We start from the raw sequence: 18731 nt of genomic DNA, 5'->3' as shown, positions 1-18731 counted from the left end.
TGGGGGGGGGGGGGGGGGGGGGGGGGGGGGGGGAGAAAAGACGATGTCTGAAACTATGGTCCTGAGGAAGTGAAGCCGGGGTACCTTATAGAGTTGCTCAGTGATGGCTGCACCAACGACCCCGGTATAAAATGCACAGATGTAGATCGTGACAAGCGGAGTAAACGATCTTGGTCTCCTGTATGGCTCAACCATGTCCCAAAGAATCGTCCTTTCCCATTTCGTGTACAGATACTCTGAATATTTTCTAAACGCATAGGATACCATTTTCAACCTGAGCTGCAAGAGGAAATATTCATTCAATTCAAGAACAGATATCTTCCAGATATGCAGGAAGTAATGGCCCAACTTCTAAAGAAAGTTCACAACACAAATTACAATGTAGAAAAGCTTCACCTAAAAGCTGTCGAGAAATGCAGTAACTAACAACATTTCTAAATTGTGACTAAATTTCCAAGTAACTCAAAAAATTTGCATTAAGAATGAACCATTAAATATTGTGACTTGGTTTACAAGCTACCAGATTTAAACCAAAATTTCAAGTAATGCCATATCTTGTGAGCTAGCACCTGGTTTTAGCCAAGCAAGAAGTTTTCTGAAACAATAATCAGGTAGGATTAAGGATTCACTAAATTTTATAACTTTTTATGATCCATAAGACTTTTTATCTTGCTAGATACTCCATATTATAGTAGCAGCACAACAAAAAACGAAGGGGGACTACTTAAATCTCAATTTCTGTTAAAGAATGATCAATTGTTGTTAATCTAACTATAAATTAACACAGTCTAAATACCATATGTTAATTGGCAACCGGCAAACTATATGACATTTCAACAAACAGATTGTGTGCATTTGGCTTCATCCATTACTAGCATACAAAGACTATATTTTTCTGAAAAAAAAAAAACTCTGTAATCACAATTCTCAAATGTTCTGTTATATGAATAAGCAAATAAGAAGGTGGTACCTAGAATGCGATCCACTTGATAATTGAAGTTGGGTTTGGGTCTTTGCGGAGTGCAGGCAGCAGAAACCCTTGATGGAATAATTGGAGGAACAACAGCAAACGACGTCGTTGTATTGGAAATATTTTTCCTTTTTGAATGAAAATAATTTATCGGAAAACTTCTTCATAATTCAGAAATGCTCGAGTTCTTAATTAGTTTTGCGGGTTGACGACGAAAAATAATGTGTTTTTAATGGGTCAACTCATTAACAACTCAAGACAAGTTAAAATTAAATATTAATATGTTAATTTTGTGTTTAGTTTCAGTAGTACTAAAAAAAAAAATGTAGTGAGGGCCATTGTCTTGTGCTAGCTAACCAGTAGCCATGACCATGGTTCTGGTTCTAGTTCGGAACTAGCAGTTTCGGTTACCGATTTTATTTATTTATTTTTTTTTGTAAAATTCTATGTAAATCGCACTTTTGGTCCTTCAAATGTTGCCCGATCTGCAATGTGGTCCCCCTAAGTCAATTTTAGTTAATTGGGTCCTTAATAGTCTTAAACCTTAGTCAATGTTGTCCCTTGGTTAGATTTGGCTCTAACCAATGTTAACAACATGGGCAATTGAATAATTTTACAACCCCACTTAATTTTACCCCAATTTCCTCTCTAAATTGATATGGGAGCAGCCACCATTACGCTAATTTTACCCCAAATTTACCAGAGGCCTGCTTCACGAACGGGAAAACACCGGAGGAGGTCTCAAAGCTGCCGTCGGAATCCTCCATTGCCGATTTGCCGTGTTAAGAACAGGGAAGGCTTTCACGGTTCTGACTCACCCGCCAGAGACGACCGCTCGAGCTGCCGCCGCCCTACACCGGAGAAACAAGGAAAACTAGAGACGAGAGGTAGCTCCACCATAGCTACTGCATTGCTTGCCGGAACAGAAGGCGGAGTCTCGTTGCTGCTGCTGCATAAAGAACGCCAGAGACGGAAAGGAGGAGCTCGCCCATGTCGCCACTGCCAACTTTGCTCGCCGGAACTATAGGATTGTCATTTGGTGCATAGATCTAGGGATGTTTATGTGCTGGACAAGTCATTTAATAATTTAGATGTCACATTGCATGCCTGAAGACAATTAGTAATGGAAGATTACCATACTGCGATTGTGTACATCCTATTGTTAGTGGATCTATCTGTGCCAATGTATAATAATTGAGTCCAGTGTTCTACAGGGATTTGATTGAGAAGGAAAGTTACAAGCCATTTGTGGCGGTGGACGATATGATATATTACTCTCTACTTTTGGAGGAGATGATCTTCCAGGTTGTGGCTTTGGATTTGGTGAACTTGTCATAGTAGAAGTGAGTCAAACCTCTTATTTGGTCTTTCGTTTCTTACTCACACTGTAGTAGAATGTAGAGGGAATGATGCCCAAGCTGCAAACTACATTCCACAGAGTGATGCTTGAACTGACCTTACCAGAAATTACGATGATGGTTCACTTTACTTGCGGAAATGCAAAAATTGCCATCTGATGAATACTTTTCTAGAAAAGTAAAGTGACTTACAGTGCCAATTAAGACTAGAGTTCCGACCACGAAACCTAAAATGACGGCCGATTTTTTTGTGCCGGTGTTGAGTAGCAGGCGGCGGGAGTATTCCCTGCGACTGAGCTTCCGGTCATATCCTCCGATGAATTTACATTATGAACCTTGGTCTGACTTGAAATCGGTATATTTGTGCGGGAGATCTTGAGAAGATGGCGGCGTCAATGCCGGAGGCGCGAAGAAGGAGCAGTGCGTTCCATACTGGGGTAAAATTGAGTAGGGTTGTGAAATTACTCAATTGCCCATGCTGTTAACGCTGGTTAGAGCCAAATCTGACCGAGGGACAACATTGACTAAGGTTTAAGACTATTAAGGACCCAATTAACTAAAATTGACTTAGGGGGACCACATTGCAGATCGGGCAACAACTGAGGGACCAAAAGTGCGATTTTCCCTTCTTTTTTTAAAATGGTCCTAATTCAACAATTAATTTTTTTTCCTTTAGATTTTTTGAATGGTTATATCAAATATTTAACTTTAATATTAAACTAAAAAAAAAAAATTGGGTTTGCACTTAATTTTACTAAAATTAAATTATCTACGTAAGCTTTGGCTTTTCATTTTAAAAATAATTTTTTTTTTTCAATTATGGAACCGGACCCGTGTTCCAATTTTGGTTTGGTTTCAATAGTAGACGATTTGACATCTGGTTCGAATCTAACAATGGCCATTCCTTCGCTAGCTCCACCCCAATGCTTATATTGTGAATCATGATCCACGTGTCAAGATGAATTCTTAATACAAGTTTATTTTTAGGATATTACGTGTTTATTCTGATTTGCAATACACTAAAAATGAACGTATATCAAAATATACTAAATATGAACTTATAGTACACTAAAAATTAAACTATTTTATATTAAAATCTTGTTGTTGTGTGATATGGCAGTGGCACTGGACTAGTGCAGTACAATATAATTATACTGCCTTCCATACAAAGAATTGATCAGAAGAAGAGTGGTACCATAATATATAATGGTATATAAAGTTGCCTACTTCTCCCTAAAACCCTGAAAAAAGAATGTAAATATACAGGAAAGGAACTATGAGCAAATTGCTGCTCTGATCTGGGCTAGCTTGTGACTCCATTGAATCAAAGGGAATGTATGTGTGCCACGCCAAAATCTTTCAATCTCGAGGAATTATAAGGAAGAAGAAGACGACGCTGCAGGCAAATCCTTCCCCACTAAAAGGGGCTCGAGTTTGAGATGTGCTGCTGTCAAAAGCGGGGGACCAATGCTGCACCGAGCTGTGTTGTGTAACTCGATAGCATCCTTTACTTTCTGAAACTGCACAAACATCATAACCACACCACAACTGTACTGTTAGAGTCCAGTATATATGCCTCATCTCATATGAAATGCAGCAGTTTTTGTCTGACAGGAAAAACGGGATCTTTAATTTATGCCAATGTTTAATTTCCTTCAGATTCCATAATATAAAGTAGAATGGATGTGCTAGTCTTATGTTTCCTTCTGAGGTTTCACTACTTCTCCTATCTTAAATCATAACAACGATTTTAGCAAAAATCAAGAAAAAAACAAAATTTTTAAGAAGGGAGAAATTCAGAATGCGAGTGGAAATGTATATCAGATGTGTGACTTACTTTGGCAAGTGAGCAAGTGAAGGACTCCAATTGTCCATCGCTCCCGCGATAGAAGTGGAAATATGGAAGGACCTTTACGTTCAAATTCTTGCACATAGGTTTGTTTTCATCGAAATTTACTTTTAGGAACAAAATTTCGCGGCGCTCTTGTGCTGTTCTACAAAGCTGAAACGAGAGAGCAACAAACGACATCAAATTCTGAAACTTTTTTCGGAGAAAGAAAGCTATTTGTGTGAACATAGAACACACATTACGAGTTTGGGTGCATTCGACATTCAGATGGGCAAATACAATCCCTAATGTTGTTTAAAGGGTGGAAATAAGTGAAAATTCACCACAAAACTCTAAACATCATAACTTGATACATATGGAAACACTGAAAAGGCCATAGTAGGATACTGCAATAAAAGGGTGCAAAAGCAGTTGCAGATTTGACGGTGAACAAACACTAACCTTGGGAAACAGTGCTTTGCAAGATGCACACCAGGTGGCGTAGAATTCCACGATTACTAGTCTATCTCCAGCCTGACTTAAAGCATCCAAGAATTCTTGTGTAGAATGAATGTCAATCATGTTTGGCCCTGCGTTTCTCTCCCACCATTTAGGAGCCTGGGCTTGAGCAAGAGTCGCATGTACCTGGTTAAAATCCACCAAGAACTAAGCAACCACCACAAAGCGAGGCCTTTCGTGCAAATATATCAGTGATATACATGCATTGCACTTGTTCCTTGTTCACTAAACTTGACAAACATCAAAGATCAACTTTTTTTTTCTATCTTACTCCAAAACATAGTGATTAGCCAAATAGTTAGTCAATTCAAAAGATCTTGCAGACCAAGAAAAGGTCATTTTAGTGTCTACTTAGAAAGTCTCCGTGACGGGACAACCCCAGCCAAGTTGATTAAGATGTTTGTTGAGTAACCACAAAGTTACAAGTTATACTCCCAATGAGAGTGGCTTATTGGCTTCTTAGTTTGAGCCGGTCAGCTATGAGCAACCTAGACCGTTAGGGTCACAAGACGGAATTTATCTATACACACACTCGGTCAGATTTCCTCAGCACTCAAAAAAGTCTCCATAAGTTTCATTAACAACAAGTTTGCATAGTAATACTAAGATCAGAACATCAGATCATGTAAAAACATAAACCATCTCACATAAAGGCAAAAGATCTCTTTTTTAGAAAATTGTGGATCATCTAAAAGGCTAGCTTAAGCAAAATAGTCATGAGTATTAATCCTATGGATCTGAGCAAAACCAATCCTGAACAGATGCACAAATTCACTACTCTCCAGAAAACTGAAAGAACTATGCATCGCCTAAAGATTTCATTTCATTTGAAATTATGAATCCAACAAAAATTCACCAGAATTCAAGAAAATCCTGGATAAAGCACGAGTCTTTACCTCAAAAAGAGGGAATCTCTTTGGGGGTGTGGAGGCAAATCCTGGAAGAAATTCACCAGAAGTGGAAGCACAATCCGAAACAGAACCAACCCTTCTCTGCGATCTCTGATTAGGTGCAGCAAGAGGAACACTCGCCTGCCCAGTATTCACAGAAGAACAAAAAGAGGCCACACTCAAAGAAAACCCAAGCGTCCCAGCCATGAAACAGAGGGAAAAAAAAAAAGTGAAAGAAAGAAAGAAAGAAACGATCTTTTCTTATTAACCTCCTGAGATTTTTTATTTTTTTTTTAATTTCTTTCTGGGTTAGTATGTCTGGAATATATATATAGGTCTATCAAATCAATGAAAAGGATTGGCAGTGTGAAAAATGGAAGCCCATTGGAAACGACGACTCTTTAATGGGTTTTGTGTGAGGGTTGATCAGAAAAGAATTGGCACGAGCTGAGATTCAATTTGTGTGAACCATATTGCTCAAGATTAGTGCTGGTGGACCGGTAAGCTCTCAAGATATTGGTGATTCCCTTTTTGGCGTTTTCGCTGCTATCTTTTGTTGACGGCCGCGTTTGGATGCATAATTCATGCATGCAATCTTCGTTTCTGTTCCAACTTGGTGGGTTATGGGAAACCCAATTTGGTAACCTTAGCCTAAAAGGTAAACCATCCTAGGTGAATGCTAATAGACATCTCCACGAAAAGATAAATCAGTATAGATGAATGTCAATAGACAGCTTTCATGGAGAATTGAAGTGAAAACTGTTGTTAATAGACAACTTCCATGAAGAATTGAACGTGAAAACGAAATAAAGAAATTATCCACTGCATGATTATCGTACTAGAAGACTACAAGTTCACTTTTTGCTAATATCTTCTGAATCAAACTTGTCACACAATTCTTACCAACGCCCTCTCGGTTGAACTCATCTCACAAAAACCTTTTTGGTACGTTTATCTCTCATGTGTGGTTTAAAACTATTACACGAAAACATAATTTACACAATATACACCACCAAATAGTGGCGGCAAGTTACTTCCGAAGAAATTATTAGTATTATTTTGTGATTTTGTGATGGGTATAACCATTCAAAACTACTAAAATGTTCAATGGAGGGGAAGTATGGGAATCATCAAAAGGATGGCATGAATATCATTTTCTCAGCTTCTATGGTTGCAAATTTGCATACCTTTCCTGTATAAGAACTTTCCAGAATTCCAGATACATACAAGTCAAACAGCACTCACCTCAATAACAACCACACATTTGTATGCTCATGTTATTTAGCATGTGAGCTTTTAAAGAAAATGTGTTTTGTAACTTCTACCATTCACATTAGACCGACAACCCGACAGGACACAGAAAACACACAATTGGTCTTCCTCACTTTTGATCAGTCAAGGTTTCCCAATAACCTCTTCCAGATTCTCGGTGGGATCTGAACCTCCACACTGCCATTACTGCAAGACTTTTGAGTAATCTGTCGAATCAGCTAAAGCTAGCTTCACAGGGTAAATTGAGATGAGTAAAGAATACATATAGATCAAATGTTTAGAGCATTCTACTGTCATTTCATTCTTTCTCTATATTGGCAGCAAGAGTTATTATGAACACAAGATTCACATTCAGCAGCTAGTCTTGCAAAAACTACAACAACATACTTCATAAGAAAGCAAATAACATGATGTTATGTCCTCGACTCAGATAAAAATGACTATTTCTTCTGTTACTTCTCATACATGACAAACCCTACAACGAGTTCATCTTGACGATTTTCACTTCTACAGAAAACACACATCAGACATGTCTCACTCGCTTTCAACATATCATGCAGAAAACTCAACTTAAATAGGCCAACTAGTCTTTGAATGACTGGTTGGGCAAAAGAACTTCATGTGGAAACGATGCTGTCCCATTATTTTCTGCACCGTCTATGTTCAGTATCGTAGTGACCAAATTGTATATCTGAACATTCTCAAAAGATGGAATTTTGCGGCCCCTGGCAAACTGAGGTCCGTGTGCAATAAAAATGGTCCTCATCGAGAAGAATGCGTTGTCATAGCCATGTGCGCCACCACATTCTGCAGTATTTGTGTTCGTCTGCTCAACCTTAAATGCTTCATCAACTAGCCCAATGATCGGAGGAATCCGATCACTGTCAGAATAATGCAGCCTACTAGGCAGCTCCTCCTTAAGAGAAACCTTCAAATACTGCCCATTATCGACGTTCCCTGACTTTAACCCCTCGTTCATCTTGGAAACAACATCCTTAGCCGAGTAATTAGCTGGTGGACGAATTGAAAGCAAGGGAGTATAATATTGGATCCAATCCTTGGGAATTTTAATCCAGGGAGCCAAATCATCTAAAAAGATTAACTTTTTATCACATGTGCCTACCATCCCATGATCACCCAGCATTATAATGGTAACATCCTCAAAAACTCCTCGTTCTTCCAAACCTCGAATCAACCTCCCAATCAAACCATCGATCCTACCAACAGCCTCGGTGATCTGAGGATCATCAGGCCCTACTTGGTGACCCTGGTGATCAGGGTCTTCAAAATACAGCGTCATAAACGAAGGAATTTCATCATCAGGCAGATCAAAATACTTCAACACAGTATCAACTCTATCCTCAAATGGCACAGAGCCATTATACTGCTTACAATAAAACTCAGGGCAAGTCCAAGAACCTTTATGCACCTCAGAACCAGGCCAGAAATAAGTTGAAGCTTTCAAACCATGATTCACCACAGTCTCCCAAAGCGGCTCGCCTAGCCACCACTTGGGGTCATGGCTTTGCATAGTGAAAGCCTGGCCAGTGTTGGGATCAAGAAATTTATTATTCACAATCCCATGATAAGCAGGGTATAAACCAGTCACAATTGAGTAGTGATTGGGAAAAGTTAAAGTTGGGAACACTGGGATTAACCCCAATTCAGCCTCAGTCCCATTCTTGATCAATCTATCAATATTTGGAGTCTGGGTTTTGTACTGATACCCAAACCTAAACCCATCACAGGAAATCAAGACAACAACTGGGTGCTTGAGCTTTGTGAGTGGCCTGGCAACATCAGAAGAAGATGAGGGCTTGATTGAGGAGAAGAACAGAAAGGCAAAAGCCATTGCTGCAGAAACAGCAATGCAAGTGGTGGCCATTAGGGCAGTGAAAATCAGGGCAGTTGAAGTGGGTTTTGATTTGAAAGAGATCAAGCCTGCGGTTGAGTTTGGAGGGTCTTCTTCTTCATTTGCAGGAATTAGGGTAGCCCCGTTGTTTGATGATGACAACAACGAGGCTGAATCTGAACCCATCATACACACAATCAAATCGCCAGAACCACAACGGATATTCAAATCAGAGATCCTGGTTATCTGGGCACTGCCACCCTGACTCCCAAAACAAACGAAACCACTAAAAAAGATGCGATTTTTAACAAATTTTCAGCTTACCTGCAAATGGGAATGCTTCCAAATCTCTCCCAAAACGCAAATACTTAAACTTTTCTTGAAAATGTGTGGTGGGGTTTCGTGATTTTTATGTTGAGGATGATAGTGAGTGAGAAACCGGTGCCTGCTGGCTTGATTTGTTGAAAAGACTACTCTATGGGCTGAGAGGAGAAAGACCACTGCTAATTAAGATTTTTTTTTTTTTTTATTACCAAAACTAACCTTAAATTTTGATAGAAGAAGTAAATCCATATGTTTAACCACTTCAAATTTTATATTACTCCGTATATCTTACCATTATCAGTAAACAAAACACAAAAAAAAAAAATAAAAATAAAAAAAAAATGAAGAGAAAAGTACAAATTCTCTCTAAATCGACCAATAAGTTAAATTATAGTTGTGACTTGATTTTTATTCACTAATTTACAAATTTATTTTTTTAATACTACTGACTCGTGGTTTATAACTATTTTCTCAATCTACTGACAGCACAAAGAGCAAGATTTGAATCCACGACATTCCATATGAAAGTATAATTTGGTGCGAATAGACTACAAGTCTTGGTAAATTTACAAATTTGTTGAGTGGAAGAAAATTTTTAAAAGAAATAACGTTTTTTAAAAAATATTTTTTTTCTTAAAAAAGTTATTTTTTTTTCCGTCGGCGATAAACAAACGACGTCGTTTCCGTCTACATTGCCCACAGTTGACTGCCCTCTATTCGTCGTCTTCTTCTTCTTCTTCTTCTTCCTCGTCAGCAAAATACCAAAACCCCAGCCAGCTTTCCCTTCCGATTTCGAGAACCCAAAACGCCAAACGACAGCGTTTCAATCGCCTTCAACGTCTCTATTTTCGCTCTGGGGGAAAGAGAGAGTTCATCAAGAATGGCGGCGTTTATGAGTATGGGAGAAGCACACAGGCGAATCACAGAGTACCTAAACCGCTTCAGCGACGCCGTTTCGTCTCAAGACGGCAAATCCCTCAGCCGACTCTTCTTCATATCCTCCAATTCCTCCTTCCTCCTCTCTCTATCCGATGCTCTCAACACATTCCAGGTATATTCTAGTGCACTGTGCACAGTGCACAGACATTAATATGCTTTTTTTTTTTTCTTCTTTATAAACATTGACAATTCATACTCTGAAGGGTAGGAGGATTTTGTTGTAAAGTTCTTTTCTTTGCTGTGATTTGGACAATAACATAAGTACAGTAGTTTTTTTTGTCTCTCTGAAATCATTTAAATAGCTCTTGAAATAGGTTGTCTGATTGAACTAGATAGGTTCACATCACTTTATAGCCATAGAATTTCACTCTGGGATATGAAATATTATTTTGGAAGTTTTACATTGGAGCTATAATAGTTTGATGGTAGAATGTGGAGTTTTAGCATGTGTCTTGAGACTACTCATGGACTGTTTGGAACTTGGAAGTGAATTTGTGTTTGCAATTTGGTCAAGATTCAATGAAGTTAGATAACAGTGTATCGTATTATTGGCGAAGAAGCAAAGTTACAATGCAATGTCCGAGCCTGTTTAGTAAACTATGAGCTCCACTTTTTCATGCATTACAGCTTTTTGCTGAGTTATTATTTTATAGCAAAGTAGGTGTATTTGAGACAGAGCCTTATCCATATGAATGCAAGAGAACTTCTAGATTTGGTGTGTGCAACGTGTAATTGATTGAAGATTTTTGTTGTCTGTATGCAACAGGATGCTAGTAGAGTGATTAGACAATCAGAGTGTTCTCAGTATTCAGACCTACTGCTTCCTTTATTCCGTGCTTTCCAGAGTTATAAACTTAATAATTTGGTCGAGACGTACCAGGCTTTTGAGAAATCTGCCAAGTATGTGAAGCTTCTTATCTGATTTCACCATGTTTAGCTTGAGTTTCTATTATGCTCACATTGAGGATATGATGTGATACAGTTCATTTATTCAAGAGTTCCGCAACTGGGAATCAGCCTGGGCTTTGGAAGCACTTTATACTGTAGCATATGAAATTAGAATTCTTGCTGAAAGGGTAAGACTAATGTTTTGTTGCTCTTCCTGCTTCCTTTTGCATATATTGTGTATTTTCTGCATGTTTTTATTTATTTATTTTTAGTTAGATGAATTGACGTGAAGTACTGATACATGCTAGTGAACTTGTAGGCGGATAGAGAGTTGGCTTCCATGGGAAAAACCCCCGAGAAATTGAAAGGGGCTGGGTCATTCCTCATGAAAGTGTTTGGGGCACTTGCGAGTAAAGGGCCCAAACGAGTTGGAGCATTATATGTGACATGCCAGCTTTTTAAAATTTATTTCAAGCTTGGAACAGTACACTTGTGTAAAAGTGTAACGAGAAGTATTGAAACTGCTCGGATTTTCGATTTTGAGGAATTTCCTCTCAGGGATAAGGTCACTTACATGTACTACACGGGTCGTTTGGAGGTCTACAACGAAAACTTTCCCACTGCTGATCAAAAGTTGTCATATGCCCTAGCACACTGCGATCCTCAAAAAGAGGGAAATGTAAGGTCTGTTAAGGTGCACTTTTTGTTTCAAATATAACTACCGTGTCCTAAGTTTGATGCTCTGCTTCTGTCAACAATCTTCTGGTTTTATTTAAGAAAAATTATGTGGTTTAAGTTGATTTCACGTCCACTTAAAGATGTGTATTTTAAAAAATTGACAGGATGATACTAAAATATCTGATACCTGTGAAGCTTTCAATAGGAATTTTACCTAAAAGTTTACTCCTCGAGAAGTATAATCTGAATGAGGTACATGTCTCTTATTCATAGTTAGTTTACCTAAAAACTCAATTAGAACAATGGGGAGATTTAAAGTTCCATTCCATCGATAGATATGTCAGTTCTTGATTATCTAACACAATCTATATAATTTACATTCATACAGTACAGTAACATCGTGCTTGCTCTCAGAAGGGGTGATCTCCGGCTTCTTCGAAGTGCTCTACAGGAGCATGAAGACCAGTATGTTTACTTTGTCCCGGTTTATCTGGTGAATCAATTTTTTATTTTCTACCTACAAGTTTGATCCTTATATTGCGTGCCTATGATTAGGTTCTTGAGGTCTGGTGTTTATCTTGTCTTGGAGAAGCTAGAGCTTCAAGTTTATCAGAGGTTAATGAAGAAGATGTAAGTTCAAATGTTAACGGAGTTGTCCTTTGTCCCCTATTTTTTTAATCTTGGAATTTTGCTGACTAGAAAACTACCGTAAATGTTTTGGCAGCTACATCATACAAAAGCAAAAGGATCCGAATAAAGCTCACCAAATTAAGCTAGATTTAATTGTAAAAGCCCTGAAGTGGCTTGAAATGGACATGGATGTGGATGAGGTATTCTCTTTTTACTTTTTCTTTGAACATTTTTTATTTTCAGCTTAATTGGCGCTGTGGGTGTTAAGCTATAGTTTGTGAGTGTTGTACATCTGACACTGCTAAATTTTTAATTGTTGCTTCGTGTTGTACAGGTAGAATGCATAATGTCCATTCTAATCTATAAAAATCTTATGAAAGGCTATTTTGCTCATAAGAGCAAAGTGGTAGTTTTGAGCAAGCAAGATCCCTTCCCCAAATGGACAGGTAAACCAGGCAATTTATAGAGAGATGTAGTTGCTACCAGTGCAGATCGAGTCCCAAGAAGTTATGGCACTAGTTGGAAATAACCAATCGCGTTCCTCCTGAGCAACAGCATCATTATGCAAAAGCCATTCTGCAAGGAATATTGGAGATCCCTTTGTGGAAAAGGCCATTCTGACATGAAATTGATTGTAGTTGTAACTTGTAAACATACCATGCTATATTGCTTCATTTTTGTTTGTCTTCACATGAAACATTTCCTATGTTCCCAAGTGGCTATTTCTATCCTTTGTGATTGCTTTCTTTAATGATCAGTCCAAATTTTGACACTAGGTAAAGATTTGACATTTTCAGTTCTGTGCAAGTCTAAATGAAAGAAAGCAGAACTAAATTTGGCAGCATCAACATGTCCAAGGGCTTAATGCCCTAGGATCATGGCAAGAAAAGTCAAAGTGTCTTTTTTTTTTTTTAAGTGACGAGAGAAATCTATAATCAATACTCAAAGGCTTGCATTGAATAAATTTCACCTCTAACTCTAGCTAACAAGGAATTACAAAGAAATAAATCAACCTACATTTTTCATGGTTGATTGCCTTAAACTAAGATGGTCAATAAGTTGTCATTCCATTTAAGTGTCTTTATTTTATGTGCAGGCAAAAAAAGCAGACAAAACGGGCAAAAGTTGGAACTTGGAAGAGTAAAGAATGTTTTTACATATATAGGATATGGGAAGCAGATGGAGAAAATTGGCAACCCTTGAATAAACCCATGTAAAAAATGACAAATAAGTTAACTCTTACACAAACACAAAAATGTTAATGAAGAACACAAGGTTTGCTCTACAAGAAAAACATGTATATTAAGTTTTTAAGCTTCATTAGCAGGAGGAAGCATGTTTTCCATGTTTGATGGCATTAGGATGTTGAAACCATCTGCAGCAGTGGATATAATCATTCCTGGAATCTGGGAATTCCAGTGAAGTTCCTTCAAGTCTTTCTGACCCTGTTATTAGGCACAACTCAGTGGTGAGAATAAAGTTTGGTGAATACATACAAGTTTTCACTCATCAGATAGAGGACAAAGTATAACCTGATGAACAAAGAGGAGTTGTGGTGGCAAATCAGTAGGGGCATTCACTTGCTCCTTGGTTTTTGCTTTGAACTCTGCTTCCTCTTCCTCATCTCTTTCTAAAGAAAGGTCCCATATTCTGTGGATTTAAATGAAAGTAAAAGAGGAGTTGTGGCAAATCAGTAAGGCATTCACATCAAAAATTGATTCATAAGGAGACACAAATATATAGAACAATATGTATGTATTGGGCCCTTACGTGAGTTGATTGTCTGATGACGTAACTGCCAGTGTTGATGCTTCATGTGGACTCCATTCAATAGATGTTATGGGGTGTTTATGGTACTCAAAGTGGGCAACTACAGCATCTCCTTCCTGTGAAGCATTAAAAAAAGTTTTTGACAAATATTTGATTAAGGATAGTATATATTACAATTAATGATTATCAGATCAAGGGGTTGAACATTACTATGGTGTGCCAAAGTGCACTGTGCTTGGTGCACCGTGATAACACACCAAGTGAACATTTAGTTCATTCAATGTAGACAAGGATTATCAATGCCCCACAGAAGCAGAATGTGTCATACCTTGAGTAATCTAAGATCTCGAATTGAAAATGTGCCATCATCACTTCCAGATGCCAGCATACAACTTGCCAACCTAATACAAACCAAAAATGTAAATAAAAGCTAAAAGAATGCTGTGAAGTAGCAAGTAAGATAATGTTTATAGACCTGTTCCAGGATATAACATTCACATCAGCATTGTGTGCTTTTATTGATGCTGCAGGAGATTTTCCAATGCGTATATCCCATATTGCAATATTTTTATCCACAGAGCAAGATGCAAATACAGAAGGTTCTGTGGGGCTCCACTGTGTAGGAAGTAGAAAGTAAATTGTTTAGATATAAATACAAAAAAATGATAATAAGTGTGGGGAAATTTCCCATCCAGAAAATTGCAGGCACAACACATCAAACATTCCCAGGCCTGATAAGGAGAGGCACCTGTAGGTCTTCAACACTTGCAATGTGTCCAACAAAAGGTTTAGAATCAACATTCCAAGTTGTCTCCGATGCTGGCTCCCATAGATGAATAGCATTCTTGCAATCCCCTTGAAAGATAAGTAGCAAAAATAAAGTAAATAAACTAAGATGCAGAAGTCCATTATTATATACTCCGTAGATTAATAGAAACCATAAGATGTAATGGTGTGCAGAAGAGTGAAAATTATGCTCTGCAGTACCTGATACAAGCCTTCCAGGAACAAGAGGACTCCAGTCGATAGCATACCCTTCGTCCTTATGTCCACCAAATTTGACTAGAGGTGATTGATTAGAAACTGCCGAAGCCCCATGGCTAACATCACCTTGTGATTCTGCTAAAGCATTTAAATGGGAGCTGAAATCCCAAATCTACACAGACATCCAATAATATTCTAATTACACATAGTTACTATATAGGAGTATACAACTAAGGATGGATAATCTGTCGCCTCAATCACATTTTCAAATACTGTGTAGGCTTAACAAAAAATAATTGGACAAACAGATAACACCAATTCTAACCTGAACATGCCCACCACCTGACCATGAAGCACATATATGTGGGTTCTGGGTCATGGTACGTATGCGGTTAACACACCCTTCATGAAACACCTTACGAATCTGTGGAAATGATAAGGAAATAGTCACTAGACAACACACACATTCATAAATACATATACATGCATACATACATATATTAAAAGTTTCCAATTGTGCATGAAGCTAAGAATTAAGAAATAACCTGTAAAACAGGTGCTCCAGATCCACCAACTTCATCTTCTTCATCATCACTATCACTACTATCGCTTTCCATATCAGTATCTTCATCATTGTTTGTCTTTGGTACTAACTCACGCCTCTTTCCAGATATATTAGTTATCTTAAATACTCCAATAGAATTCCAGGAGCTTTTCTCAGCCTAAAAGAGAAAGAAACAATAAAATAAATGAGCTTAGTACCTTGATCAGTGAATGAGCTAAAGAAGTTGAACTATCACTTCATAATTGATCCGTGTTAGACCACACTTGAACTATCACTTTGTGGTTACTGGAGGAAAGAAAAAACGAAAACAAAAAATGATTTGCTTGAATGGATAAACTTTGAAAAACACACTATTCCATCAAAGGTACATCATTGCTCTTAAATCCAAGCCAAGCTTAATAAAAACAGTCTTAGATGTTACATGTTAATCATTCCTCTTCACTCCAAGCCTACTATATCTTTGAAAAGACCATACTTCATAAAATTGCATTAAAAAATTATATAAAATTGCCTAAAAGTTGTGGAGATCAACTGAAAGCAAATTTCACCTGTGTCCCTGCCACACAATACACAGAATGTGGAAATTCTGTCCGCACCAACCCTAGAGAGTCGCGTAGAATATCAAAGCTGCCAATAAAAAAAAACAAATTAAATTGCATAACGGTGCATATGACTCATTCTAAATCGTATTTCAAATGAACATGCAATATATTGAGCAGAATGCTGTAACCTCCCAAGGTTTGTTGCTAACAGTAAAAACCCAGTGACCATTCTATTTTTCTTAACAACCTAGTACCCACTAAATACACAAATATAATGCTTAAAGCAAGTAAAAACAAAAAAAAGGAAGCAGCTTTTATGCAAATACACAAATTTCATCTTCCGGGTGACAATTTAGTACCAAGTCAAAACAGAACCAACGAAAGGCCTAGAAAATTTTCTGATTTAGCTAAAACATGATCGTTCACTAATATCTAATTATACCTTAAGCAAGGCCAGCCAATGTGGAAGGCATGGAGTGAGTTGTATGCAGAAGGATCGCACTGAAGCTCTTCTCCTTCCTCTAACTTGTCTACTCCAGGTTGCCACACCTTCGCCGGCGGTGAAGGTATCAAATTCGATGACGATGATCCTTCTCCTTTGTTCCCACCCTGATTTATTTTATTTAAAAAAAATCAACAAATTTAGTGAAAATTGGCTTTAGAATTAGAAATTAGACGAAAATGATCGTACCTTGTTCTTGCGTTTAACTTTTTTAGGGTTTTTGAGGCTTCGAACCATCTTTGTTTAGGTTAGGAAGATGGAGAACAGAGTAAAACAAGCAGCTCAGACGGAGACGAGGGTTTTTGGAGTTAGGGTTTTATGGCTTTCTATTTTCTCTCTCTCTGTTTTTGTTTTTTTAGTATATTCTTTTTTTAAATAAAGAATGATGGGCCGGGCCACTTAATTTCAGTTGGATTGGGCTGATACAAACTAATTGGGTAGTAAAATATTAAATTGTATGAGATTTTTTTATTTTTTTTTTATATATATATGATATTGATAGGGTGTTTAATTTGAAGGTGACTCCAAAAATGTCATGACTTTAATGTGTGATGAGAATAATTACTTCAAGTCTTAATGGCAGTCTCGTGCACGCAATTCGCACCTTAATTCAACAGTTCTCTTTCTCTAATTTTCATTATTTCTCCATACAAAAATTAGGTTTATTTTCAAAGAATATTATTTTTTTTAATCATAATATATCCGGCCTAGTTTTATTCAAGGAATTAGAAATTAGAAAATAATAATCATGAGCATCAATAAGTGCATATCATGTTAAAAGATATTGAACACATTGTATTTTCCTTCTATATACATATGAATAGAAAATAATGAATAATAATTATTTTAAAAAAGTTGTCAAATAGGAAACAAATTTTTAAAAAATGTAAATTACTAACATTTCTCTCCCTCAAACATACGTGAAAATGATATATAACTGTAACTATAACCCGTGGCGGATTCAAAAATTAAGTTGAGTGGGGGCGAAGAAGCAAAAGTAAAATGAATTCAAAATTGTTCAAATACAAAATATCAAATGCGAATAAGATTGTTCAAATAAAAAATACATTATAAATTACAAATTAGGGATACGAATTGCATGATTGTTGCAAAATAATGAAACTTCTTGTAAAATAAAGAGCTCTCCACCCATCATCTCGCATCACTTGTAATCTTTTTTTAGACATCAAAAGTTAATTTTCTTTTTAAAGGATTTTTCCATAACTAATCAACAAATCACTAATTAGCTAATTAACTAATAAGTAATAACAAATTAGAAATCAAACAAATAGAAGATTGGCAATACGGCAATTAGCAGTCAAAGAACAACAAAATACAAGCTTGTGTCAATTAGGGAAAAAACAAATAATTAAAAAATTTCCACACAAAATTGGGCAGCGATTGTAGAGTGATCAGTCCAAGAGCAACAAAATACAACCTTCTGTCAATTAGGCAAAAACTAATAATAATAAAAAACACAAAATTGGACAGTGATTACAGCAGTGAGCAGTCCAAGAGCAACAAAATTGGGAGTCAAATAGGCAGTGAGCAGTCAATTAGGCAAAAACTAATATAAAAAAAAACATACAAAATTGGGAGTTGGGATCGGAGTTGGAACAATTAGGGAAAAAACTATCAGCAACTAGTATCAAACTATCAATTGAATTAGGGAAAATTCAAAATTAGGGAAATTAATGTAAAAAAGAAATTAGGGCAAACAAAATTTTTAAAAATTAGACGAATAAGATCGTGTGAAGTTGATACTAATCACTTAATTAGTAAGGGAAGAAATGGAATTATCAATTATGGAAGAATTGAAGGAGAGTAGAACAAACTTGGTGGTTGTGGCTGATGTCGAGCCATGAAGGGCTGAGGAAGAACTGCAGAAACCGAAGGTTGATAGGAGGTGGCATCGGCGCAGCGCCGTGGACTGGCCGCGGCTGGCGACGCTGTGGGAGGCAACGAACTGGCGAATGGCGATGCAGGGAATGAAAGATAAATGAATATATATATATTAGCCCCAAAACGACGTCGTGAGAGCAGCTGCCCCTACTGCCCCCATGCTGCATCTGCAACGACGTCGTTTTGAGGCTGAGTAATTTTGGGCAGTGGGAGCAGCTCCCCCTACTGCCCCCATGCTGCATCCGCCACTGACTATATATATATATATATATATATATATATATATATATATATATATATATATATATATATATATAT

The 18731-nt window shown here is 37.3% G+C and overlaps 5 protein-coding genes across 6 annotated transcripts in view; 1 reads left to right on the top strand and 4 right to left on the bottom strand.

Annotated features, from left to right (window-relative positions):
* Positions 1-1113, bottom strand: part of LOC116012419 (uncharacterized protein At4g29660-like) — a 2719-nt gene extending 1606 nt beyond the window's left edge. Inside the window, exons 1-2 of the mRNA XM_031251952.1 lie at positions 971-1113; positions 85-279 (exon numbers count right to left, since the gene is read on the bottom strand). Of these exons, the coding sequence (XP_031107812.1) occupies positions 85-267 (183 nt within the window). The 5' untranslated portion in view covers positions 268-279; positions 971-1113. The remainder of the gene's footprint in view (positions 1-84; positions 280-970) is intronic.
* Positions 1114-3389: 2276 nt separating this feature from the next.
* On the bottom strand, positions 3390-6014 carry LOC116011723 (thioredoxin-like 2, chloroplastic). Its single transcript, XM_031251125.1, has 4 exons — positions 5572-6014; positions 4619-4801; positions 4166-4330; positions 3390-3848 (listed from the first exon to the last, which is right to left on the bottom strand). Exons 1-4 carry the CDS (start codon positions 5770-5772, stop codon positions 3702-3704), a joined length of 696 nt encoding a protein of 231 aa, XP_031106985.1. The 5' UTR covers positions 5773-6014; the 3' UTR covers positions 3390-3701.
* Positions 6015-7113: 1099 nt separating this feature from the next.
* LOC116013990 (ectonucleotide pyrophosphatase/phosphodiesterase family member 3) lies at positions 7114-9160 on the bottom strand. 2 transcript variants are annotated; one of them, XM_031253969.1, is made up of 2 exons: positions 9014-9160; positions 7114-8865 (listed from the first exon to the last, which is right to left on the bottom strand). In XM_031253969.1, the coding sequence occupies exon 2, from the start codon at positions 8720-8722 to the stop codon at positions 7421-7423; it is 1302 nt and encodes a 433-aa protein (XP_031109829.1). In that variant the 5' UTR covers positions 8723-8865; positions 9014-9160; the 3' UTR covers positions 7114-7420. The 2 variants fall into 2 exon arrangements, with proteins under 2 accessions (XP_031109829.1, XP_031109828.1); XM_031253968.1 differs by having other exon boundaries at positions 7114-9160.
* A 596-nt stretch (positions 9161-9756) lies between these two features.
* Positions 9757-12899, top strand: LOC116012036 (enhanced ethylene response protein 5). The gene is made up of 9 exons (XM_031251500.1): positions 9757-10064; positions 10719-10852; positions 10935-11028; positions 11160-11524; positions 11683-11770; positions 11907-11983; positions 12074-12148; positions 12243-12348; positions 12483-12899. The coding sequence occupies exons 1-9, from the start codon at positions 9894-9896 to the stop codon at positions 12612-12614; spliced, it is 1242 nt and encodes a 413-aa protein (XP_031107360.1). The 5' UTR covers positions 9757-9893; the 3' UTR covers positions 12615-12899.
* Positions 12900-13265: 366 nt separating this feature from the next.
* Positions 13266-16841, bottom strand: LOC116012078 (glutamate-rich WD repeat-containing protein 1). The gene is made up of 12 exons (XM_031251546.1): positions 16701-16841; positions 16452-16618; positions 16016-16094; positions 15448-15624; positions 15228-15326; positions 14906-15074; positions 14667-14773; positions 14394-14533; positions 14247-14319; positions 13919-14034; positions 13681-13798; positions 13266-13593 (listed from the first exon to the last, which is right to left on the bottom strand). Exons 1-12 carry the CDS (start codon positions 16746-16748, stop codon positions 13459-13461), a joined length of 1428 nt encoding a protein of 475 aa, XP_031107406.1. The 5' UTR covers positions 16749-16841; the 3' UTR covers positions 13266-13458.
* Positions 16842-18731: the final 1890 nt, after the last annotated feature.

The sequence above is a fragment of the Ipomoea triloba genome, chromosome 3 (assembly GCF_003576645.1).
Source record: "Ipomoea triloba cultivar NCNSP0323 chromosome 3, ASM357664v1".
Taxonomy (NCBI): domain Eukaryota; kingdom Viridiplantae; phylum Streptophyta; class Magnoliopsida; order Solanales; family Convolvulaceae; genus Ipomoea; species Ipomoea triloba.
The sequence above is the reverse complement of the archived record's forward strand: the minus strand, read 5'-3'. Positions and strand labels throughout refer to the sequence as shown.